Source organism: Sitodiplosis mosellana, unplaced genomic scaffold, assembly GCF_009176505.1.
Source record: "Sitodiplosis mosellana isolate CC-2019 unplaced genomic scaffold, AAFC_SMos_1.0 Smas_scaffold_6102, whole genome shotgun sequence".
Classification (NCBI taxonomy): domain Eukaryota; kingdom Metazoa; phylum Arthropoda; class Insecta; order Diptera; family Cecidomyiidae; genus Sitodiplosis; species Sitodiplosis mosellana.
In genome coordinates, this window is record NW_022601343.1 from 2,245,043 (window position 1) to 2,271,203 (window position 26,161).

Sequence of the window (26,161 nt, forward strand, 5' to 3'; positions counted from 1 at the left end):
ATGAAACCTAAGGCAACGGAAAAGTTCAAGAAATGTTCGTATTGCTTATGAAAGTAGCTATATTTCATGGGTAGGTAAATAAAACCATGATGCGTTTTTTTTATTTAAGACGCTGTCCATTAATCATAATTTAAATTATTTTATATTTTTATGTATATATATATAAGTATTATGAAGTTAGTCGTATCGGGACTATTGTACACATAACAATTTTTGCTGAATCTCTTACTTTACCATCAGTGTTTTAACTATTGTTTTTATATATTTATATTTCTATCTAACAAAAATGAATGCTATTTTTTAATGCTAAATTACATGAATATTTGTTATTCGATATAGCTTTATTGATTTATTCAATTGTTCTTTCATTGTTCTTCTATTTACATAGAAGCTTATCAACATTTATTTTTTCTAATACTTGCACCTAGTTTTCCATGCATTTATGGTGAAGTTGCATTTTGCATATATATAAATTAGATCGGAATTTAATGGATATATATATTGATTTATCCCGCCGATCTTTCAAATTCCATATTATTTTTGGGCTTAATTTCACGGATATTTTGTGCATCTTTGCTGTAATTTCTGTTTTCATTACGGTTCCTGTGTGAATTTTCTTCGAACGTATGTTTTCTTTTCTATTCCTTTAAATCGGCTAAAGTCATCGGATTCTTTTGCATATATGGGTTTTATTTGAGCTCACTTTATTGAAAACATTATGAATACTTCCGATAAAAATTGCACCACATTCTATCAATTCTATCGGCATAACGAAGTAGGATGGGTTGCTTTGAAAGTGTGTTGAAAATCGAACGAAAAATACTTCCTATAATGGCTTTATGGCTTTCCAAAGCAAAAAAAAGTTGCGTTTTGCCCATGCAGAATTGTTTGTTCTCTGGGAATTTTGAAATATTTTTAATTTGCGTTTGTTCTTAGCATTAATAAATAAAAATAACAATGAATGAAGCCATCATAGTAAGCATCCAGATGATAGAATAAGAACATTAAATTGATTTCAGAAACTCTTCGAGCTTGTTCGTATCATCAACATATTTGACTTATGGAATACCGTTGCATAAATCACTTTTTCACCGGACTACCCCATCAATTTGGTTAGGTGGTCGATTTGTTACAATTATGGTTGTACTATTAGTCGATGAATCGAAGGTGTCTGATGAATGTACATTTCCTACAAAAACAAATAAATGAATATTTAGTTTCAATTTGTTAAATGGTGATTGAGTTAGTAGGTGTAGTACCGTTTAACGATTGGTCAGTTGGTTGTTGAGATTGTAGGTTGTAAACGTGCTTTTCCACCACTGTCGTTGTGGTGGTTACCGCCGCCGCAGCCTCACTTAGCTTCGTGAAATCAGTTAACACAACTTGACATCTTGTCAAATCAGTGCTTTGATCCTTTCCTGTGGTTCCTTTGGATGTGGATGCAGCTGTTGGTTCGGCCATAACATAGCCTCCACCTTGTGAACTTCTCGCCAGTTTCAACCGGATGGGGGCAGCAGGTAATAGCTGTGGCGAAATCTCTGCTGGCGCATGAGATCCACTTTCATCCGCCGAATCGTTAAGCGATGTTTCTGCTTTACGCTTAGCGAAACGAATGATAAGTTTTGATGGATTCATGTCACTGCTTACAATTTCGACTTCGGGTTTCTTTTCCTTATCTTTTTCTTTTTCTTTTTTCTTCTTATGTTTCCCCTTCTCGCGTTTGGATTTGTCTTTCTTCTTTGGTTTTGCTGTATCATTAAATTGGCTGATCACTTGTTTACGGAAATTCATGCTATCTCGACGTAGCTCTTCAAAGCTGGGTATTGTTATGTTCGATAAACGCTTCTTGGGTGGTTTTGCACTGCCGCCACCACCACCACCGCTACTATCAACACCGACACCAGACGCCTCAAACACCACATCGGGGCCTAGTTTGATTTTTAACTTTGGCGTAGTCATCACAGCTTGTTTGGTTCGTGTTTTTCGTTTACTGCTTTCACCAGCATTACTCGATGATGTATTACTTGCATTTGAGCATACACTTCGTCGACGCTCAGGCATTTCATCATATGATGGTACGTCCAACTGTCGAAGTTCACGATTTGCAGGAACTTTCCGTTTTTTGATATCCAAAGCAGTATAGTCTTTATAATCATCTTTCGTTGGTATTGAACTCATTGAATCTACGGCTTTTGGGATTCCGGCACTTCGACCACCACTACTGTTTGTGGTAGCAGAGGCTGAGTTTTGTGTTTGTTCCTGTTGTGGTGCACAATTTGAATCATCCATATTCTCCTGTGTCCAATATTGTCGCAATAATTCCTTTTTACGCATTCGACGAATCGAACTATTTGGTGTGCCTTGAATCGTTTGTTCAATAGTGGTATTGTTATGTGACTGATAAGTTGTGATTACAGATGATGTGTAATTTTCAGGTCTAGCGTGTGGTCCTTTGATTTTTAGTTTTATTAATGAATGTTTCGGTGGTTCAGACCCTTCCAAATGAGCATCTATATGTGATGTCATGGTTGGATCAATCATCGTTGGATCAATCATATGCGTCGTGAACTGTTCGTTTGGCTGAACCGCGTCCAACAACAAATCACATCCATTACCACTACCTCCACCACCACTATTAGTGGTGCTCATTTCGTCGCTACGTCCTGCATTCGTAGATATTTTTGCATTACTTGCTTTCAAGGCTGATTGGAAATCTTTTTCCAATTCTTCGTCAATGTCAGGTAATGTTTGATCAGCTAATCCACTCGCAAAGGCACCCAGCATATTACTACTGTTGAACACATCGCTGTTGCTACTTGCATCGAAACCAGAATTGTATGTGCGCATATCAACTGGACCGGGCATCACCGGTTCAATCGTATGCATCGGTAGCTGAGTCGCCGTAGAAGTGTTTTGTATTGAAATGACAGAATTCGCTTCATGTGGCGATGGTGGTCTTAAATCTCGAATATCTGCGCGCCACGCTGGAATCGATTTCTCGCCTAAGTAGTTATTGCTCAATTAATTAAAGTTTGAATAATAACAATAAATACTATGATTACTAGAACTTTTTTGAACTTACCCATTTTTTGATTATTTGTAGCTGCTGCAAACTTAGGTGATTCAGAAGCGTCCCTCGATCGAAATGTTTCTGATTGATGCCGATAATCAATGGAACGACGTCTTTCACGCATCGATTTGAGATTTTCTACATTATCACCACATTTTAAATCCTCATCGAAGTCTAGATCATACACCGTTCCCTGCAGTTTATTATGAATGGTTCCAGCACCAATATGATTATTCAGATCAAACAGTGTATTAGGTAATGCTGTGAAGAAAAATGTATAGATGTGTGGATTAGTAAATATTGGAATGTTTTTTTTTTTTTTTTTCAAAAATTATACTCAAAATACTTACCAAGTGGTACAACGAGTGGAGTTCTACCTCGACCACGACCTCGTGATGAGACTGAAATTCGTGCAACTGTACCAGCACCTCCACCACTACCAACACCGCGACCGACACTTAAATTCTTCGCACCACGCGAACGACCTCTTGCTGATTCGGACTTTTGTCGTACAATTTCCATTTGTCGTGGACTCTTGCCGGGCGATTTGCTTGGTGATTTCAGCGTTGTTTGTATTGTTTGTGAATTATATCGGGTTGGCCGCTTCGATAATTGTTCCGAATTAGTAGTAGTACTAGTAGTAGTAACAGCAGTAGCAGTAGTACTTCGATCGGGCATTATTTGTTTCTCTGTATTCGATATCAAATCTTTTGGCAAATTTTCTAAGCCGTATGTAGTATCTGTCAATGATTGTGATGATGTTTGATGACTTGCTTGTGATGTTTGATTTGAGCCAAATGACTGCTGCTTCTGTTGGCATTGATGTGATTCAACCGTTTGCGACGATGATGGTGGCTGTTGTTGTGGTGGTGGTGGTATTTGGGGTGACAGTATAGGTTGAACCGGTGGAATACCTTTTGAAATGAATTAAGTTATATTTTTTCTATGTTTCTAATTCACATAATTTGGACTAATTTTCTGTACTTACGATTGAAGTCAATTTTATTGCTGTTGCTGATGTTATTATTATTATTACTACTACCGGTTATATGTGGTGAAATCGATGCTAGAAGGTTATTTCCGCTAGGCGATGTGATGGAAGACACATCCGATTGAACGGGTGATAGCGCCATCATTGTTGTTGTTAATGCCATATTACGTGATGATGACGTAAACGCAGCACAAAGATTTGAGGAATAGTTTATTGAACTAGTTATGGCTGAGTTTGGAGTGGGCGTGTCTCCATGTTTTGACGTTGGCTGTATATTTGCAGTTGAAGTTGCGGATGAAAACGCATTAACAAATTTTGGAGGGAACATGGCGGCTCCAGGAGATGGAAACGGTACTTGAGTGTTGAGACTTGAGCCACTTGTTGGTGGAAATAACGATACCGGGCCATTTTCGTTAGGAATGTTGAACTGGCTCAATTGACCTGGCGGATGCTGCACAGATTGCTGTGACGCTGAGAATGATACCATACTTTCATTGGCGATAACTTCATTGGTACGCATGGTGGCTGTGTTTGGTACGTTATCCATTTCATTTGATGAAGTTGGTATATTTGTAGTATTTGTGGCCATCTTTTGTATGTGTTTTTTTTCGATTTGCATATCATTGTTCTCAGACTCAGAACTAGGTGATGATGATACAGATCGTCTCGTCTGAATCATTTCTTGTTCCGACCATTTGTTTCGTATGTAACCCTCGTTTTCATCAATATCTCCTATTAAATCACTGCGATGCCGAATCGTAACTTGATCATTCTTTTCGTTTTGCTGTGCAGATGGATGTGCCTTTTCATGCTATTATTGTTTTCAAAAATATTTATTTTATTACAAATTTCAAGAAAATTTCAAAAACTACGAACTCACCAATATTTGAATGGGTCGATCGAATGACTCTTGATTTCCATTGACAGTATTACATGCGTATGTTTGCATATTGAATACATTGATATTCGGAGTTTCATTCATTTGTCCTCCCATAAGCATATCATTAGACATTTTACTGGCAATTTGTTCAACTTCAGTTTGTAATTGCATGGGCGGCGTCGAGTTTATTATGGTTGCAATCATATTTTCTCGAGCCTTCTCTATTTCTTGCGTATTCTGAATTTGATTACAATCGATGGACACCATTGGTTTTGATGTTTCAATATTACTCGACACATTTGATTCGGGAAGCTTTCTTTCATCGCTGCTATTTTCCTGATCTAAATCAATGACCAATGTCGGTTGCTGTACCAAAGCAGCTTTAGACTTTATATCGATTGATGTCGATGTGGATGAGGATATTAACTCATTATTATTATCAACCGAACTAGATTTGATGTTCTTATCCACCGTAGTCGAATCGGGTGGTGTTGCAGGTTCAATAGTCTGCATTGTTTGGCTAACACATTCCGGCTTATTTCTACCACATTCATCACCTTTACCACCTTTCTTTATATTCTGCCTCAAATTTGCAACCAGATCCATTGTTTCTTTGGCACTGTCTTCTTTAAACAAATTATCAGAATTGAAAGGTATCGAAAAATTATCGCTGAAATCAAATATAGATGTCTCGCGTTTATCAATAGTAGGTGGCGGAGAAAAAATTAACGAAGATTTTGGTGTTGGTGGTTTCGGCATGTTATTTACAAACTGCTCCTGTTCGAACTTGTTGGTGGCGCTAGGTCGCTGTTGGTTACTTTCGCTTGCCTGATCTTCTTGGTTTACTTGATCTGCTTGACCCGCTTGGATATCTAGAATATCTTTAGTAGTAATTCTGCTGGTATCGGAATCCACAACATGTTGATTTTGTATGTCACTTTCGTGAGTTTTTGATTCTTTTGGTTCAATCTCCATATCAACAGGGCTCTTATTAGCTTCTGAACTCTGCGATGATCTCTTATTTTGTTTACTCGTTTTTTGTAATTGCGTTTGCTTTTGTTGTTGTTCTTTTTCTTTTTGTTTACAGAATAACTTATCTATAGTATCAGACAATTTCGATTTGCTGCCGCTGATCGTGTTTGTTGCTTGATATTCAGCCTTTCGCTCGTTGATTTCTTCTTCCAGTGATTGCACAGTTGGTTTCATTTCGGGTGTTTTTAACCTCTCGTTCGTTTCCCGTTTCGTAGGTGAAAGTTTACTGGGCTCGCTGCTCTTTTCAATGGTGGTAGGACGGTTTTCATATGATGACTTATTCTTTGAATTTCCGATTGATTGACCTTTTGCCGATAATGACGATAGTGGTGCTTGTGGTGGTAGTGGTGGTGGTGGTGGTGATGATGATGATGATGAAATGATTGACTTTGGTTCAATTCTATTTTCAGCGCTGACTTTATTTTCGTGCTTTGATTTGTCTTCAAGTGAACTTGATTTTCGTTTCCTTGCTGTCGATTTCGCACCGAGGATCGCAATGGCCCTCGCCGACTCTGATGATTTGACAGATTTTTCTGGGGTAGAATTGGTTGCATTTTTAATCTGTTTTTCGTCAATAATACGTCTGGTATTTGTGTCGCTTTTCGCACTTGATTTGACTGGCGATGTGATTGATTTGATGGCACTCTTAGCCAAAGCTCCCGATCGGCTGTCAGTGCTTTGATGTCGATCATTTGATAAGCTGCAGATAAATAGAAACATTTATGATAACTGTTTTTGAAAATATTTAGAGCTTATTTCAATACAAGATTTAATTGAAATATGATTATCAATGAATTTAGTCAAATGTCTTAGTTATAGCGAACATTTTATATGAAATTTTCAAAAAAAATGTATTGTATGTAAATAATAATTCGCAATTACCTCTTTCCAGCTCGTCCTGGTTTTGTTGTTGGTGATCTAATCGATTCCTCTCTCTTAGGTGATGACACGGGAAGTTCAGCATTGTTGGTTTTCTTATCGACGAAATCTTTCCGTTTGGTTGAGGTTGTGATGGTAGTTCTGTTAAATAAAATACAATTTAAATATGAATTCAGTCGAAAATTGTAGAGAAATGGAGTATTACTTTGATTTCGTCGGTGTGACGACTGGAGTCTTTCTAACGATACTACGATTCGTTTCATCGTCGGAACTCGATTCACTTGAATCGGAATCACCACTGCTGGATGATTCATCAGAAGTGGTAGAGCTTGAAGATTTCGATCCCTTGTTAAGAAAGGGCGAAACTTTTTTGTCTCCTTCTGAATCATCATCGTCTGAATCGCTAGATGAAGACGTCGAACCACTACTGCCAGACGATGAGCTTGAACTCGAACTGGACGAGGATGAGCTCGATAGTTTTGGTGAAGACGGAACTGTAATGAAACATAAAACCCGTGAATACTTGTAACAGTGGAAATGGCTACAAATAATATTGTTATTATACATACTATTTGATTTATTGTGCATGGATGACGACAATGACTTTGTACTTGTTGCCACGGACATTGGTTTATCTTGCTTTTCTTCAGGAAAGGAGGCAGTATTTGTGGCATCTGTTGTAACAACTTTGCCCAAACCTTTGATATGTTCGGCGGCTTTTTTTGCCGCCTGTCGTTGTGGCACATACGCTACCATAATATCTCTGTCTAATTTTTCGGATTTTTTAGTTTTGACATCCTTCTCTTTTGTCATGTCAGCCAACGGTGACGATGAAGGCTCTATCTGTGTCATGGTTTTATTGATTGATTTTGATATTTTACTCTTTTGCTTGATTGTGGTTTCTTTCGGTTGTGGGCCAGATTCTTTAGATGAGTCTCGGTTTTCCTTAATTTTACTTATTTCTTTAGGCAATTCCTTTTTTTCTTCATCTTTTGAATGTTCTTTCTTTGACGATCCAATAAGTTGCGTGCGCATCATATTCTCAGATGCTTTTTTGGCAGCTTGCCTTTGAGGTACCACAAGCAGATCGGTTGGAAAATCTTTTGATATCTCTTTTCGCTTCTTTTTATTCTTCAATTTATCAGTTTTCTCGTTTTGCAGTCTTTCAATGCGCTCTTTTTCGGCTGCCTCCTTTTCAATGCGTTCTTGCTCGATTTTAGCTAATCGCTCTTTTTCGGCCTTTTCATATTGAATGCGTTCCTTCTCTGTCTTTTCTTGGCCTTTTTCTTTTAATGATTTGGCTAATTTATCCCTACGTCCTTTCTGTTGGCCTTGTTGTTCGTAGCTGTCTTGCAATCTTTCCCTTTCAGCATCGAGTCGTTCCTTCTCTTTCACTTGATTCGTTGTGAGACTACTACTACTGCTATCTTTATTACTTCGACTCGAGGCTTTAGAGGCTGTTGAATTGTGGTGAGAATTAAATTCTTTGACGGCTGCTTTAGTTCGGAATGTATGATTTTGAGAGTCACTAGCTGTGTTATCAGTTTTCTCCTTATCTGTGCTGTCACTATCCGAATAAATCGATGTCGATAATTTCTTACTACTATTCAATGACCCAGATACTCCAATGCTGTTACGTATTGGCACCAGTTCATCGCTGTCGGAACCGGATAACTTTTCTTTTGCCAGCTCTCTTTCCATTTGCCGTAATAGTCTACTTGGTGATTGTTTCTCAGATGTTTTTGAATTTGCATCGGAATCGCCACTCGAACCAAACTCATCTTCTGAACGTCGTCTTGGACAAGGACTTTTCTGCTCCTCTTCTTCTTCACTGGAACTATCGAATGACTTTTGCTTCCGTGCAGCTGTTGAATAAGATATTAAAATAGTGTTAATAGTTTTGGAAGGATGTTAAGAAAGTATGTAAATTATGATTTAAATAAATTTACCCGTTCGACGTTTCTTTTTCTCGGTGACTCTTGCCTCAAGAGACTTAACAGCTGATTGGACAGACTTCTTTTTATTGGGAGATACATTCCTTCGCCGTGCGTTCGATAGTATATTGTTGTCTTCCTCACTTGACGATCGAAGCCTTCGATCGCACTCACTGCTACTTGAAAGGCTACTATCGTATATCTTTGATGAAGTTTTATTGGTCGATGTACCATTTAGGTACAAGCGGTTGAATTGATTGTCTGGATATTGAGTCTTCTGTGCGTTCTTTTTCCATTTGTTCATACCATTTAGATCGACTTTGGTTTGCGATCGTTTTTGGTGATTTTCGTTCTGCAATTTATTATTATTGGTGACCTGTATTGCTGTCATTGTCATCGCCGTTGACGATTTCGTCGACAAAGCACCAGTCAATGTTGAAATCATTTCTTCAAGATTTATTGACGTATTTGCACTAATTGCTTCACTAGAATAGAGTTTATCGTACATTGAAGGGCCATGATTAGCTTCCAAAATTGCAGTTAACAGTGAATTATCTATATTTTTCGTATTCAACTCATTTAACACAGAAGTTTGTCTATGAAATGTTTGTTCGCGCATTTTAAAGAACGACCGACTGAGCTTCTCGCGCCGACTCACCATGTAGCACAAGTTGCGCACTCGCTCTAAATCTTGTCGCAGATGTACGAACATCTTCATTTTCTCATTATCAGCCTGTTCTTGCTTGTGAGCAATCATGTCGGCATCCTCTGACTTTGGCGGTAATAACGGTCGGTTATTTGCGGCCTTACGTTTCAATACCCAATAGTTATAAACGTAATTGATTGCTTCTTGGTCCACCTCAAGAACAGTGCAATTGATGTCCTTAATACTAACATGTTTATCAAACTCGGCTTCAATCTCTTGTAACCGTTTTGCGCGTGCCATATTTCGTTCTTCAGTCGTCATATCCTTTCGCTTCTTTCGTTTATTTGTATCGTCGTCCTCCGTGCCTGAGCCGCCAGCATTTGTGTGCGCGATACTCTTCTCTTTCTTTTTGATATTGTTTTTATTCACGCTATGCTTCAAACAATACGATTTCAATTTAACACCATCTTCTGCATTTTCGTCTTCTATAATGGCACGCATTTCTAGGCCGTGTTGAAATGCACACGTTACGTGATATGCAGTTTTGCACGGCTTTACTGAACATTGAATGCATGCACCAACTCGTTCGCGACATAATACACAAATCAGAGCCCATCGTGATTGTGGAATGCTTGAGATTTTTGTTATCGGTTCCATTCGGTCGACTGAACCAATGCTCACTTCTGGAATCCACAGCGCACACGAAACGTGAGCCCATTTCTGACCTGAACGAGCTGATTTCATTGCGCCGCCTTTGTTTGGACATAGCACACAGTCAGGTCTTTGACCCATCGAACAAGTACGACACAACCATTGACCTTGAGAAAATAGAAATATATAAATCGTTATTGACAATCAATACTACCTTTTTCTAGTAATACGAATAATCGGGGTAATATCTTAAGGATTCTCACCTGACGGTATAGTTGTAATACCATAGCAAGCCTGATGTACACATATGTTACAACTATCACAGAACACCATTTCATTTGCTTCTTCTGAATCTGGCGAGCGACATACATCGCATATCACATTTTCATCATATTCAATGCCCAATCCTTCTTCAGTTTTGATGATAGCCTGAATTTTATCCCAACACACAATCTGTTATAGATGATAAATATAAATGATGTAGACAATTTTTTTATCTACTATAGACTAAGTAATGATAGTATATATATATATATACCTCTAGCTCCTCAATAACACGTTCAAATTGTTCCTCTGTTACGGCTAAATGACCAGCCATTGTGCGTTCCCCATTAAGGATATTTAGCCATGCCTCATCAACTGGATCGAGATCATATGAACATGATGCTTTTGCCATTGCGGGTGTGTTTGATAAATAATGCAAGTCCGATGAAAAATTTTCATCTTTCGTAATGCGTATGAATTTGTTTTTGGGTCTAAATTACACACATGTGCAATGGAATGAGAAGAGAATATTTAAAGATATTAAGACATTTCACAATTTTCAGTTCAACGAAGGCGAATTCAATTAATACACCTTGACTATAGTCCATAGTCAAAATAAATGTCCCATACTTACAGTTTAAAATCCTGTCGACCTGTATAAAATGATTCTTGTTGCTTTGCTAGCACAGTTGGTTCTGGTAAAGAATCAGGACTAACTGGAACTTGAACTCCTCGCTCCCATTCTTGTTTCCATTGATCTGTAATCACCCAGTACTCATCAGATGCCAAAGGCTCCGAATCTGGTAATTTCATGGCACTGATTAAATCTTTGCGAAATAATTCAGCCGGTGGTTCAGGCGCACTACGATTGTATATACTTGATAACTTCAGATCACTTAATGATCGTGCCTGCCATGCTGATGATGACGTTGTTGATGGCGACATGGTTGAACCGTTTTGTTGCCCGCCTGTAAAAATAATATTAAATGCATTATGTAAATAAGATGTGAACTTATACTAAACAAATAAAAGACTCACTCTCTATTGTATTAGGATGCACCGAATTGCCGTTACCTAAATTTGCTGAATTGGATTTATTGGCTGGAGGACGTCCTTTTCGCTTTTTTGTCGGCGGCGGTTCATCGTTGTCCAAACGACTTTGTCGTTTTCCCCGCTGCGACATTTTCGCACGCTCTTTGTCTACCACACACTTTAAATTCTTCTTGTTTTCCGCCAATAAGTGCAGTGAACTTGCGATAACATTATTAGGATTATTTGTTTTCTTTTTGTTTTTCTCTTGTATTTTCTTCGCTTTAAATTTGCCTTCTCGGGTTCATTGGCAAATCGTTTCGCACCGCTGATTCTTTGATAAATAATTGAAAATAAAAAAATCAATCACAAATTGGTCATATGTTAATATGTTTTTTAAAACTAATTAAAATTCAAAACATTGAAAATGTATATTGCTACCAGTAGTTCATCCAAAACTATAATCCATTCTATTATTTATTGTAATTTAAACATTTCACAAAACATATTTAGCAAACAGCCTAAAAATTCAAACTCAACTCACCCGGATTATTCTCATTCGTTGAATTCAGTACCTGCAATGAAAATAGTTTTGTGATTATAGCTGATTTCGAAAAAAAATTTAAATTAAACTTTTTCCATCAACAATAAAGAATACTTTAATGTCCATTTATTCATACGCTCATAAGACACTCAATCATTCACTCACTCTTGCCTGTAAATAAGGCCAAATTGATTCTTGTTGCAAAAAATTTGCAGGAGATTCCATTTTGCATTCATACTGAATAATTTATTGTTCGATTACTCTGAAAATTTGAATCTTTCGTAAATAAATACTTTCGCTGCTCAATCTGAGATCCATTTAACTCATATTTATTATTTAGCTTCAAAAAATATATCGAGCAAAATAACCCTAAATGATTTTATGATGTTATCACAGGAACGGAAGAATTCATCCATATCTCAATATTTATTGCACATGATTGAACAAATTATTTCTGGCACAATTTAACACTTTTCGATACTTCATAGAAAATATTGTTGGTCGTTTATATTTTTATTATTGATCGTTTGATACGATAGATTGGAATTTATGGAAAAAAAAATGAATCGGGCGTTCAAACGCTAGTTGATACACAGTTACAACTCTTGTTTCTATTGTTTTTCTTGTCTTCCTGTTCAAATAATTTCACCTTCTTACGAATACAAATATTTTTCGTCCATCAAAAGTATCTGTATTTCTTTGGTCAAAACATTTATTCAACAAATAAACCGAATGTAAAATCAAAATAGCATTTACAATCACAAATGACCTAAACAAATGGTTGTATCCAATATTAAGACAACATGTCACATAGCCACATAATTTTTTTGCACAAAATCACTGTTCCATTCAGATAAATGGATATTTCACTCATTCAACTTCGCACATTTATCGAGAATTATTAACAAAATAACAACACTTTTTCAGTATAATAACAAGAAATATGAGTTGTATGAATTTGTATAATCTTCTTTATTATTTGAAATCGAAAATCGAGTTTCATGCAAACAATTTATGCTATCAGCAAAATTCACTCATAAAATTCACTATCAATATATTCAATTTATTTACCATTCAATAGAATAAAACAAATTTTACATGTACTGCACATTGAAATTTAAAAATGAGAACTTTTAGTTTGTTGTTATTTAAAATAAACCAAAGGAATATTTACATGGCGAGACACGGCCGCCATTATAATAATTTGACTCCATTTTTTGTTCAAATATGTTCTCTTTCAATGGGCTTTCTCTCTTTTTGTCACTGTATTCTCAGTACATGAATCGTAGACACTCTCTCAGTGTCATACTCACGGATACGTACATGCTCATAAGGCCAATAAAGATTCGTTCACGTATTTAATACTCAGTATTTGGTTCACTAAAAAGCAAGACATTGACAGAAAAGGTGGCGCTGCTACTGTGCGCACACACAAAAATCATTTTCCCTCTATAACACGAAGAGTATGCACGCATATATACATACAGATCAGCACGTACACATGTATATGCACATACATAAAATTTAAGTCTAGAAAAATTTCCTCCTATAGCGCCGTAAATATGCGTAAGCAAAAAAATTCATGAAGAGAAAAATGTCAACAGTTATAATGTCGAACCATCGAAATAAAAAAAAGCTTAACATAAATTATGCAATCATTATTGTACTCCAAAAGCCCACAGATCTAAAACGCAAATGTCTAAATTTTATCTAACCAATCAATAGAACAGAATAGACAATATTTGAAAAAAGAGGTTGTCGCTTAATGAAATTATTTCAACTTTGTGACAAATTTGTATTTTGTTTTAGTTTACTATGAGATATATAAATTTATTTTTCCTTATTTGGTTCACTTGAATTTACATCGGACAACACCGAAATCAACATGATTACGTTTAAAGGAAAGAGAGAAAAAGATTGAGAGAGAGAGAGAGAGAGAGAGAGAAAGAAAAGTAAAGAATGCCAGAGAATAAAGAGTAAGAGAGAGAGACAGGGAAAAGTGAGAGAGAGACAGAGAGAGAGAAAAAAACAAACGAACTTCCAACAAGAAATAAAGAAGAAACAATTGATTTCTTCTAATGGTAGGATAAATATGTGTAATTGGACACATTTATTGTAGCATATTCAATCTCATACTCTCTCATTCAACTCAAATCTTTGTTAAATTCATTTCGATAACATTCCTCCGTGTGTAATATTGCGAACACAATTGAGATTTTATATTATGATATTTTATAGAATCAACGGACTTGCTAAAATCAAACGTTGACTCTTTTGCTGCGTTTTCATTTCGAGATGAGTTTCTTTATGTATTTAATTTCCAACATTCAATTTTCAATGTTGCCTTGGAACGGATTTGTCAAACCATTGACAAAGAGAAATGTTATAAAGCAAACCGAATATAACAAAATTTACAAACGGAATTATTCCGAACGATCAATTGAAATCTCAACAATCCAAACGATTATACCATGAAAAACAACCGTTTAATTTATTGGCGGAATTCAAAAATATAACAACCTAAAATTGATAACTTTCATATCTATCTAGAATTCTTCATGGTAGGAAGGCAAGGAAATAATGAGTACTTATAAAATGGGATTTTTAATATGCCAATGAATATTGAAAATGAACAATATGAATTCCTATGATGAAATTTAGGATATCATTATCTGGCCAAGCAAGGTGCTGGGAACAGGAATGCAATTTATGGACAAAGAAAAATTCAATCGCTAAAGGAAGAAAATTTGCCAACACATTGTTCGACGGTGTTGAAAGATATGGTAGTTTAAACAACTGCAAAAGACGTGTAATATCAACCCAGATTAATCGTGAGAATTTATGTTTCTATTTAGCATCAGCTATAATGTTAGTGATTATTTTGTCTGAATGAAAACTATTTTCTTGATTCATAGATGAATCGCCGAATGTCTCTCATTCACATTGAAATTATAAAGGTTGCGCCTAATGTCAATTTCCCAAGAAATTGACCAAAGTCCAAAGAGAAAAATTCACTCATCAATGTAAGAACTAAAACGTAATCGCGCAGACAAGACCAAAATGAGATACATTGAAGCTACCTCTGAAAATTGTCGAGATGATTGAATAATCTGAAGAGAAAAATCTGCATTGTATGACAATAATAACCCATATGAAATTGATAGTTAGACGTCACAACAAATTTGTTGCTTCGGAAAATCTGAAGATAGACCGTTGCATTATTTTGAGGTCATAAAATGATGCAAAAACTCTGCTCTTTCTATTAAAAATACGCAATTTTCGTGTAATTAGTTTTGATATCAAAACCACTTTAAATTGTACTATAATATAATAAATAATACGATAAAATAACACATTTAGAAATATTCCCAAAATATTTTTCGCACAAAACCCTCTGGGACAATATGGTTGCTGGAAGCATGGAAGATAATTTATTTCAGAGTTCAAAATTGCATTATTGTTCCTCGCTCAGAAAAAAAGCTAAAAATGTATAAATGAATCGTTTTATTAGTGCGTATTCAAGATCTTTAATCAGGTGTAATTATTGCGCACAACTGATGTTATTACTACAAAAACTATCTTTTTCGGTAGTAATTTTAGCAAAATAGAAAATCGAAAATTGAACCATTACACTGCTGTGCTTAGCATGCATTGCATTCGTTTGCAAAATCAAGAAACTGCACTTCATCTGATTGTATACAGCGAACAACGCAGACACACACACACACACACACACACAGAGAGAGAGAGAGAGAGAGAGAGAGAGAGAGAGAAATCTTTTACTCGCACACGCATACAAACAGAAACTACAGGCACATATTACAGGCATATATGCACGAGAGAGAACAAATAAACAAATTCCGTCGATAAAGATGCTAGACTTTACATGTCCTTATACTTTCAAAAATGATTTGTAATCTCAAAACAAGCATCTGTCACTTATTTTATAATATTTCGCCGCATAAAAGTGCGGTTAAAACGACACTATTCTTTATATTCTTTGAAAATTAGCACAATCAACCATTACATTATTGTCTAAGCATATGAACCCAATAGGTAAAACCGAAAAAATAACCCAAAATCGATACAAAAACAAACTTTATAGTTCTTGCACCATACTTTACAGTATTTAAATTGCGTTAAATACTATTTCACTTTTATTTAACATTTGTGCATATGAAATTGACAAAGTAGATTATTAGTCTTTTTACCATGATTTCCGTTCAAAAAGTATTGTTCAAAGAGCAAGAACTCTTGTTTCATGTCAATTATTTTTTTTGGATTTTTATACACTACTACTCCATTTTTATAGATATTTTGATTTTGAATGACACAAATTTGCTCACAATTGCATTGAAAAAGAAATCCTTTCTCACCTTTCACGACGGCCTTTTGCCTCTTTGTTACTATTTGAATTCTGTGAATTCAGAATGTTTAAAAGTTTGAATGTTTATTGACATTACTATGGTTCTGTTGAAATCAAATGTGTGCAGTTTCTTTTTATTTTCGACTGTCACTTCAATTTTTATATATTTACTGCATACCAATTATGTTGTTTTTATATCTAATAGATGTTTATCTAGATTTTGTTTCAACTTTGATTCAATACAGAGTTTTTCTATAACCCGTTTGTTTTTTTACATTTATTTGTTTGAACAATCAGAAGAAATTTTGATAATGTTATTTACTGCGCCTATATTGAATGTGCGATGAACTAGTAAATATCATACACAGACTTCTTCTTTTTCTTTTTTTTATTTTGTATTTCTTGCTCGTCATACTCTCAATGTATTGGTCTGTTTATAAAATATGTGTGTATTTGTCATGTTTTTGGTTACATATGTATTGGTTGGTTGGTCTTTTTTACTGCGCGAGCGCTTTATCGTTTCAGTGGCCTTACTCAAACCAGTCGCGCAATATTTTAATGTTATACCCATTGTAGCTGTGCATGGTATAAATTCGATGCAAATTTTCAAACCGATCTATATTAAATTACGCACATAAATGAGACGAATTTCCAACGTAATTTGATTAATAGAGTTGTGTTTTGCGCACACAGTATGTGTACCACTGACATGGTATTTTAATTCATATTTTGAATCACTCATGAATGTCTTAATTTTTGCTCCTTCTTCCCGTCATAATACCATTTCATTGAAGATTGCGGGTTATGGTGCATCGTTGGTATTCAAATTTCATTTAAAAACTACTCAACAGAGTCTTTTAACTGCAGATATGAACATACATCTTGTGTGTAAATATATTCTTTTGTATTGCTTATCAACAACCAACATTACATTTTAAATTCAAATTTAATGACAGATATATTTTTTGTCAAAAAATCTAATATGAATACAGAAGAGAAAAATTTGGTCGATCGTACTGAATTTGCAATTGTTTTACACATTTGTAGAACTAATTTTATTAGTATACTTTGATTTGGGTTTGTAATATTTCTCAATCATTTCATAAAACCCAAAGGAATTTTTCAAAGTTCCTGCTTTTTTGGTACACAATTAATAAAAAAAACTTCAAACATGTTTTGCTCGAAAAAGCTTAATATGTAAGATGCTATTACTTTCATTCGATTATTCTTCCAAAAACAAAAAATACATATACACATAAGCATGTGCAAGTATACAATATACAGTTTGCATGTGAATGTTGTATATGTTGTATATGAATCATACAGAGCACTTTCTGAGTGTTACAAGCTGACGAACGAATTTTCCCTACCTTCGCACACAGTTCGCATGTCACACTTTCGCAGTATCCAAGCAAGTATAGACATGATAGATAGAACTGAAGCAGTCAATATTTTTTTTGTTCATCGAAAATTATAATTTCACAAAATCCATAAACTCGAATCTATTTAGGCCATATTGGACTGAATTAACGTGAATTTTTTTTAAACATTGATTCTGTGTTTTAAACTATATTGTAGTGAATCCACACCTATTTTGTTCAACAACAAAATATATATTTTAATGTCCCATTTTGGAGAACACACATGAATTTATCTCAATTAAATACGTGAATTGTGTTGTGTTTGAAACATCTACAAAAAGCAAATTCAATGTATAGCGTTTCGTTTCGTGAATTATTTTGATAAACTAAACCTGAAATGAAACGTACAACATTTGTTCGAAATGACAGATAAAGACTAACGAGATCAAAAGAATTATTATTGTAGACTGGTTAGTGGTTACAGACACATAAAATTAAAGAAATATAGATTTTCCTCCCAAGTGCATTTTATTGAGATAAAAAAACAACTAGAAAGAAATTCGTGCTTCACTAAAACCAAGAATCAAAATTTATTTGAAAATTATATCGGACAAATTTTATAAACGTATTTCAAGTGAGAGTGGTTCATGATCGAATATTTGAGGCTCAAATAAAAGTCGATAGCACAGGCGTAAATAGGAGCGCTATGACTATACAATTTTGACGTTGTTATAATTTGTTAATTCGAACAGTTCCCATTCATCACCATCATTATCACATCACCATCATTACCATTATCTACAACAACAACAACTGTAGTAATGTCATCGAACCCTGGAAGTAATAGCGCAACTGCTAACGCAACTGCCAGTGGAACATCTTCGGTAATATTTCATTAAATTCCAAACTTTACATGAACCGATCTAGTACGGCAAATATATCAATTGAGAGAAGCCAATAAAAGAAAGTTTTCGATTTTTAAAACTAAATAAAAAACTGTAAAACATTTATATCTATCTAAATTACTTTTCAGATAAATACAAACAGCAACAATTCTAGCAATAAAAATAATGATAGTTCAAGTAGCAGTAACACCGAAGACTACAATGAAATCGAAGACCGTCGTCGAAGAATCAAAAATAGGTCCAGGTACGATGTGAAAGAGAACACATTTTGTTGATTTGAGATTTTCCAGCAAAAATAATACTAAAGATTAAATTTTAATCACGCAAAACTTACAATAAATTTGTAATTTTTGGGATCACGCTTGACTTGGTACACCTATAGTGCAGCTGCTCCCTTTTCTTGGAATGCTTGATGAAGTTTTATGCCCATCACTGCACACCAACCTGTTTGTATGAAATAAGAATGATAATGAGTTCATTGTTCATAGTGCTTTGAACCGATATCTTTGATTGAAGTAATCTTTGTAAAGGATGGAATTCTGCAACTAGTATTTGATCAATTTTTTCGTTGCTACGCTTTTTCGGTTGCACCATCTACCAAAAGCACAATGTATTCATTGTTAAACATTATTTTGTGAAATTCATTCACCAGAAAACTGTGCACTTATGTCATCGATTCGTTTTCCCGAATGGTGTTCAAGCTATTATGCGACTATATCCATTAACAGAAGAGATTACCGGGAGAAGTGCATTTTGCTAATAATCAATTCTTCTGCAAAGCTATCAAAATGTTTTTCTGTTACATTGCACTGTAACAAATCTTGAAATACATATTCGTACAGCATGTATGCTTCAAATTTTACGTTGAAGTGAAGAAGAATTTGGTCAACATTGTGATCTTAAATTCGTGGACCTGGCTGATCATCGAATGTTTTACGGCTTCACCACTTTTGCTTATTGATGAGCCGCCAGGTTGGTCAAATTGCGTAACTTTTTCTTTCCGCTTGTAATATCCAGTTAAATGATGATCACGGTGACACGCACCCACACAAGTCCAAACATAGTCCTGTATCATTTTTTTACACTTGATGAGCACACAGTAGTTTGTCAAACCAATTTTATCATATAGCTCCTTTAAACGCTTGTTTTCATTAAGTACATTGCTTGGATTGAGTCATACCAGTCAAACAGAACGCAATCCGTCAAGTATGTAAACAGTGAATCGGGCGACTTCAGCGTAACATCAGGCGTGCGACATGGAAGTAACTGCGGACCCTCAAACGGTCCATTGATAATTTGAAGGCTTGTTGTGATCTCAATAGTCTTCATATGAAGCTGGACAAATGTGCTGTTCTCACAATCAACAAAGGGAGAACAACCATCGCTACGAACTACAAGTACGGTGATCACATCTTTCAACTTGTCTCGGAGCGCAAGGATCTCGGCGTTATCGTCGACAAAAAACTTGTTTTTGAAGCACATTGATGCAACAACGTCATAAGCAACAGCAGCATTGGGATTTGTCAAACGGTTTTGCTACGATATAACCGATGTATAAACACTTTAAACATTGTACTATGCATTGGTCCAATCGCATCTTGAATACTGCAATGTGATGTGGCTACCATTTTATGACGTGCACAAAAACAAAATCGAGCGTGTCTTAAAACAATTTACCCGGAAGGGATATTCTAGTGAAGCAAACGGATATAAAATTGCTTTTTACAAAGAGCGACTCGCCGCACAGAACATGACATCTTTGAATCGAAGAACGCAGCTATTACATGCATTAATGACATCGTGAATCGGACACTCAAACTGTCCGACGATATTGCAGCAGGTACAAATATTCGCAACTGGCGTTGCAACGAATACTTGAAAATCAAGGACAAGGGCATGAAATTAGCACTTACATAACCAGTGCCTCAAATGTGCAAGCTTGCAAAGAGTTTAGCTAATTTATTTACCAACTCCAAGTCTCGAGCCAACTTCATCTCATCGGTTCGAAGCACTCCAGACACAGTCTTTCAATTAAATTAATGACAAATTGTTTTTGATTACATGACTTTTAAATGTACATTATATCCCCGTCAAATGGAAACGCTCGAGTGTATCACCCATATTCAAAAAGGAGGCGAGATCGAAAATTACCGTTGCTAAGTTGATTTTTACGTAGCAAAATATTTTAAAATGTCAAATTCCAGCACATGTTGACTTTTTCGCAAAATGCAGAGATCTCATTTTGTATATGCCGATTTTTCGAGCTATTAGTAGTTGCTATTTATAGGCGATAGCTGTTGATATTTTGAAATAGCAGCCACTGAGTTCGCCATGTTTATTTATTTTCAATTATTTATTTAAACCGCCAAAAGACTGGCTGAACAATTTGTTTTGTAGCTTGTAGGAAAATGACTCCAAGAGTCATGAAAAACCGCCCGTATGCAAACTGAGGAATGGTACTGCTTCTTCTTCTTAACAGATACTGTAAGTCACCATATTGGAAGAAATAATGACAATACACTATAAATATTCAATATGGCCGCTTCCATTGTGCACGATTGTGTGTACGATAGTGTGAAGAAGAAGTAGTAGCATGCACGAAAAGTATAATTCATTCAAATTGGTCATATCGCTCGGTCTCGACATAATTGTAAATTCAAAACTACCAACAGGGACTTGTTCAGATTAGACGTGAAATTTCTCTTTAATTTATCACCTCTTTGATAAATTGAACGATAACTTTTGCGGTCATTGAGGTCAACACTAATATGTTTAACGCTCCAGTTAGTCTATCATTTCTCAAACGCGTTGTTAGATTATCTTGAATCGTTGACAATCGGCTTTCATTAGACATTTTCATGTTTGGTCATTCGCTTATTAATAAATTAGGTTATTCTTTTGCCTAGTCGCGAACCAATATTTATGTAAAATTAAACTATACCCTATACTGTATAAAAATAAAAAGATCAGTTTTCAGACTCTTAGAGACTCTTCTGTTTAACTTGTGATATTTTCAGATTATTTACTGTATTGTAAGTCTTTATATTGTTAATTGTGATAGATCCAGCCATTGAGTTGGTGTTGATATTTTGATAATGTTTTCTCTAAATATTGGAAACTATTTACCAATTCTAAATAATTTGTAAATGATGTATTCTACTATCAAATCAAATTAAATCCTAGCAACGTAAATCCTTGGTGTCTTCAGCGAAGTTGTAGTACTGAAGGTCTGCTGTAGACTTTGCCAAAGACAGATATCCTTTATATCTTATCAATTCCGCAAAATACGCGAAAAGTAGCGAATTTTCGCCTTCTAATTTTTCACGGAACGGACAAGAGATAAATGACATATCTTTGGTCGGAAAAGATAAGATTATCTTATCTTTGGTCGGAAAATTTCTACTATGCTTTTACAAAACTATAAGAACCTTTACATATTTTTGTAAAAATGGACCAGAACTTTAATAATAAATTCGAGAAATTATGATTTCTATCTTCTATCCTGGTTTTTGGAACACTATGTAATTTCTTTTTTTGTCCTAATTTTTACAGAAATAATGTGCGCTTATCTTCAAAGGCCCAACTGCAACAAGCACGCCGTTCACCATTGCCGAGCACAAGTAATTCCATTTTAGTATCGAACGCAAACTGTTCATTTGTTTCAACAAACAACAATGTACAGTCCCCATCGACATCTTTGCCAATTTTGCCAACAATCATTGGTCCAACCGAAAATCGCATCACACTTTTAGTCGACGAAACGCGTTTTACAATTGATCCAGCGCTATTTACAGCTCATCCAAACACAATGTTAGGTCGGATGTTCAGTTCTGGAATGGAATTCACCCATACAAACGAAAGAAATGAATACGAAGTGGCTGAAGGAATATCGAATTCAGTATTTCGTGTAATACTGGATTTTTACAAACATGGTGTTATCAGATGTCCACCAAATGTTTCAGTCCAAGAACTCCGGGAGGCTTGTGATTATCTATTAATCCCATTCGATGCAAAAACTATTCGATGCCAAAATTTGCGTAAGTTTCTTAGTTGAACAGACTATTCGTTTGCGTACGTATACTTGGGTTTCACCCAATTTACCAATACATTCTGTTTTCGAAAATAATTTGTATTTGTATACTCCCAGAAGTCATGAACAAGGCAACCATAAATATTTATGAAAAAACTCGAAATATTTATTTATTTATGCACGATAAAACGGCGAAATATTTACGTAATATTTACGATAAAGTTGTGGAAATATTTACAATAAAGCTAAATATCGCCAAAATATTTACGAAATTTTTTTCGAACATATTTTTGGAAAATATGGAAAATTTAAAAAAAGTTCGATTTTCTAATCACAAGTTTTAGGAAAATAAAAGTCGTAAAATATTCATTTTTGATGAAAATCAACTGAAAATATTTACGAGAAAATGCCAAAACCTTGAAATATTTTCGAAAAACTAAAAAATGGCGAAATATTTATTTACCGCCAGAAGATGCTAAAATATTTATTTAATTAAATATTTTTGGTTGCCCTGGTCATGAAAAACCTGATCTTTTCGTGCTTATACAATTAACGTGCTTATACTAACTAATAGATAGTATTGATTTAAATAATGGTTTGCGACTTGTATGATATGAGAGTTTGATATGTGAATGATCTAATAAATGAAACCTAACCAAAACATGGAAATGAATAAAGATATCCGCATGTCAACGGTTCAATATAGCCTAATATGAACGTGTAAAAATGAAACTAAATACTAACTGAAATACTAAAAATTGTATCATAATCTTTTATTTCAACTTAAGGTGGCCTTTTGCACGAACTGAGTAATGAAGGAGCACGATGTCAATTTGAGGTGTTTTTGGAGGAGCTTATTCTTCCCGTTATGGTTGCATCTGCTGAACGGGGTGATCGAGAATGTCATGTGGTGAATTTGCTGGACGATGATGTTGTTGATTGGGATAAAGAATATCCACCTGAAATGGGCGAAGAATATAGTCAAACGGTTGCAAGCACTGCCATGTATCGATTTTTCAAATATATTGAAAATCGCGATGTTGCTAAACAAGTGATGAAAGAACGCTCACTGAAGAAAATTCGCTTAGGCATCGAAAGTTACCCAACGCATATTGAAAAGATTAAAAAACGTCCTGGCGGACGCGCAGAGGTGCGTATATATATATGTATATATATAAATATGTACATATATTTCGATCTTGGCATATAATTACTCCTGTTGAAAAATGATAGCATTTTAATTCTTCAACTCATTTCTGATCTTTATTAGGTTATTTACAATTACGTTCAGCGCCCATTCCTCCACATGTCATGGGAGAAAGAGGAAGCCAAAAGCCGCCATGTAGATTTTCAATGCGTCAAATCGAAATCGGTTACGAACCTAGCCGAGGCAACTGCAGATCTTCCACTGGATGCTGGTAAAACCTATCGTTATTATTATCAGTAACAATAAACATATTCAGTTGTAGCTCTGTCAAACATTTTTTATTAGTTCCACATCAAGATATATAACAGTTGTTCTCTTTTATACGAATGAATGCAATAAAATTTACTCCATTATTTCTTCGGAAATTCTTGTTTTTTTTTAATTATTATCATTTAAAGTATTTTACATTAGTTGTAAATATTTTGGACCTAATTTAAGACAAAATATTTTATTCGAATTATTTGCATTGCATTCATGTTTATGACGCTCATAATTGACACTAATTTTTTTCTACTTTTTTTACGATCAAAATGCGTATTTTCTTTTTAAATCTGTAGGTGTTAATTCAATGCCTCAAGTGCAACTTATGCAACCAGATCCACTTCCACGTCATGTTGATGGTGTTATTGAAGATGGCGTTTTAAATATAAATTTGCAAGATCCAGACGAAAATTAATTAATGTAACGATGTGAATTTATAATAAATTTCCATATAAATGATTAATTTTTTATTTTTGGAATTTTAACCAGTATAATATAACTAAAACCGAAAATATGTCCGTCCGTCCGTATGTTCCACTATAACTTTGATTTATTTAATTCTTGGCTCAAAATCCTTTGGCGCCCTTTCAAGCTGGAATTTTTAAAGGGGAGTGAAAAAAACGTGGAAATGATAAAATTTATCCAATTTTTTTTGAATAGCAACAAAAGAACGATACATTAAAATGACTTATAAGGATGTCTTATTTCTTGCTTTTGAAGTGGCAAACTCTTCAATCACGTCGTCATATTGATTCAAATTGGCTACATCGCTTTCTATTGATATGATTGCCAGATGATTCAGCCTATCTTGACCTGTTGCATTTCTGAGATAAGTTTTGGTCAACTTAAGCTTTGAAAATGATCGCTCTCCCGTTGCAACGCAAACTGGGATCGCCAGCAATATGTGAAGCGCAACAACTGCATTTGGAACTAAGTTTTCCATTTTTCGCTTCTAAATTGAATTCAGTATATTATTATTATTATTATTATATATCAAGTTTCTTCATGCTTACATATAGTTGTACAATGATTGAGTTTTACTAATTTAAATGACTTTACAATTTATGACCACACTATACACGGAACAATATAAAGATTTCTTTCTTTCATCATTACATGTTATGGTATATAAATAATTAACCAGTCCATATATGTACATTTTTAGGACCAAAAATTCAATCGATTCCGTGATTAATATTATCTTGTTTCACTAAAGTCGGAACCAATGCAAGTTCTACAAATAGTTCATCACCACCCATACTGATTTTCCATCAAGCGTTGAAGCAACTTCAAGTTTTTTGCATGATTTCTGCAAACTGCCGTTCTTTCGGTTTGCTTCATAGTTTTCAAAATCATGAAGAAACGAGAATAATTCGTTGTATTGCTTTAAAATGATCAGTGTTTGAATCAGTTGCGGATTCAATGATTGGCAAGAAAGCTTCTGTTTCAAATTCCTCTGCACATTTGTAACAGTTGTTCTAGCCGCTCGAGGTTTTTGATGATCAAATTTAACTTCAATCGAAATGCGTTCGCAAGTTTCCTTTGCTTCATTGAGAGGCTTTTCGCAGCCATTTTCAGCGCTCAAGCACTATTAGTTTAAATTGGAAATTTTCAATGTTCTTAAATCGGAGGCGAGTGCGCTTTTTTTCATAAATATTTCTTCTCAGTTTGGAATTCAAGGGCGCCGAAAAAAGGCAAGGGCGCCGAAAAAAGGCAAGGGCGCCGAATGGAAGTATTTTTTATTTTAAAATAGAGAATGGCTTTATTAATTTGGTCCCTGGTTTTTTGAACCACTTGAACCCCCGCTAGGAATGGCTCTGGTGTCGATACAGGCTTTTCGAACAGGACGGTGAAAAAGCGATCAAACTATGTTTTGAGGCTGTTGTCCAAAAAAAGAAGAAATTCGAAAATTGGATGAAATTGCCCATCGAATATCGCCAAATGGTTGGAGAATAAATCGGCATCGACTTCCAGTGCCCAAAGACTGAATAAAGGTGTCAAACGGACGGACTGTCTGTCTTTTTAGCCCGTCCGTCCGTCCGTCCAGGGCTCTTGAAATTTTTTTTGTCCATCCGTCCGTCCGTTCAGAGCCGCTAGAAATTTTCTTGTCC

The 26,161-nt window shown here is 35.1% G+C and overlaps 2 protein-coding genes across 15 annotated transcripts; one reads left to right on the forward strand and one right to left on the reverse strand.

Moving 5' to 3' along the window:
* Positions 1–62: 62 nt before the first annotated feature.
* LOC129573637 (PHD finger protein rhinoceros) lies at positions 63–17,528 on the reverse strand. 13 transcript variants are annotated; one of them, XM_055454435.1, is made up of 17 exons: positions 16,465–17,142; positions 16,297–16,337; positions 11,921–11,951; positions 11,386–11,710; positions 10,982–11,315; positions 10,622–10,838; positions 10,347–10,536; positions 8,802–10,250; positions 7,422–8,717; positions 7,058–7,346; positions 6,856–6,993; positions 4,942–6,673; positions 4,059–4,872; positions 3,421–3,984; positions 3,083–3,331; positions 1,260–3,002; positions 63–1,189 (listed from the first exon to the last, which is right to left on the reverse strand). In XM_055454435.1, exons 4-17 carry the CDS (start codon positions 11,528–11,530, stop codon positions 1,089–1,091), a joined length of 9,261 nt encoding a protein of 3,086 aa, XP_055310410.1. In that variant the 5' UTR covers positions 11,531–11,710; positions 11,921–11,951; positions 16,297–16,337; positions 16,465–17,142; the 3' UTR covers positions 63–1,088. The 13 variants fall into 13 exon arrangements, with proteins under 13 accessions (XP_055310410.1, XP_055310412.1, XP_055310421.1 ...); XM_055454437.1 differs by lacking the exons at positions 16,297–16,337; positions 16,465–17,142 and adding exons at positions 12,992–13,023; positions 13,095–13,295; XM_055454446.1 differs by lacking the exons at positions 16,297–16,337; positions 16,465–17,142 and adding exons at positions 12,992–13,023; positions 13,095–13,143 and having other exon boundaries at positions 11,422–11,710.
* On the forward strand, positions 17,141–24,513 carry LOC129573640 (BTB/POZ domain-containing protein 10). 2 transcript variants are annotated; one of them, XM_055454448.1, is made up of 7 exons: positions 17,141–17,170; positions 18,400–18,531; positions 18,681–18,796; positions 22,105–22,589; positions 23,371–23,732; positions 23,853–24,000; positions 24,347–24,513. In XM_055454448.1, the coding sequence occupies exons 1-7, from the start codon at positions 17,156–17,158 to the stop codon at positions 24,463–24,465; spliced, it is 1,377 nt and encodes a 458-aa protein (XP_055310423.1). In that variant the 5' UTR covers positions 17,141–17,155; the 3' UTR covers positions 24,466–24,513. The 2 variants fall into 2 exon arrangements, with proteins under 2 accessions (XP_055310423.1, XP_055310424.1); XM_055454449.1 differs by lacking the exon at positions 17,141–17,170 and adding an exon at positions 17,692–18,117.
* The last annotated feature ends 1,648 nt before the right edge of the window (positions 24,514–26,161 follow it).

Excerpts from the sequence above, each read along its gene's own strand:
- LOC129573637 (XM_055454433.1), bottom strand. The coding sequence starts at position 11,530 with ATGTCGCAGCGGGGAAAACGACAAAGTCGTTTGGACAACGATGAACCG. Across the intron at positions 10,839-10,981 it reads GGTCGACAGGATTTTAAACT|ACCCAAAAACAAATTCATAC; the intron begins GTAAGTATGGGA and ends TGTGTAATTTAG. Across the intron at positions 3,985-4,058 it reads CAATAAAATTGACTTCAATC|GTATTCCACCGGTTCAACCT; the intron begins GTAAGTACAGAA and ends TCATTTCAAAAG.
- LOC129573640 (XM_055454448.1), top strand. Across the intron at positions 22,590-23,370 it reads TATTCGATGCCAAAATTTGC|GTGGCCTTTTGCACGAACTG; the intron begins GTAAGTTTCTTA and ends TTTCAACTTAAG. Across the intron at positions 23,733-23,852 it reads GTCCTGGCGGACGCGCAGAG|GTTATTTACAATTACGTTCA; the intron begins GTGCGTATATAT and ends GATCTTTATTAG.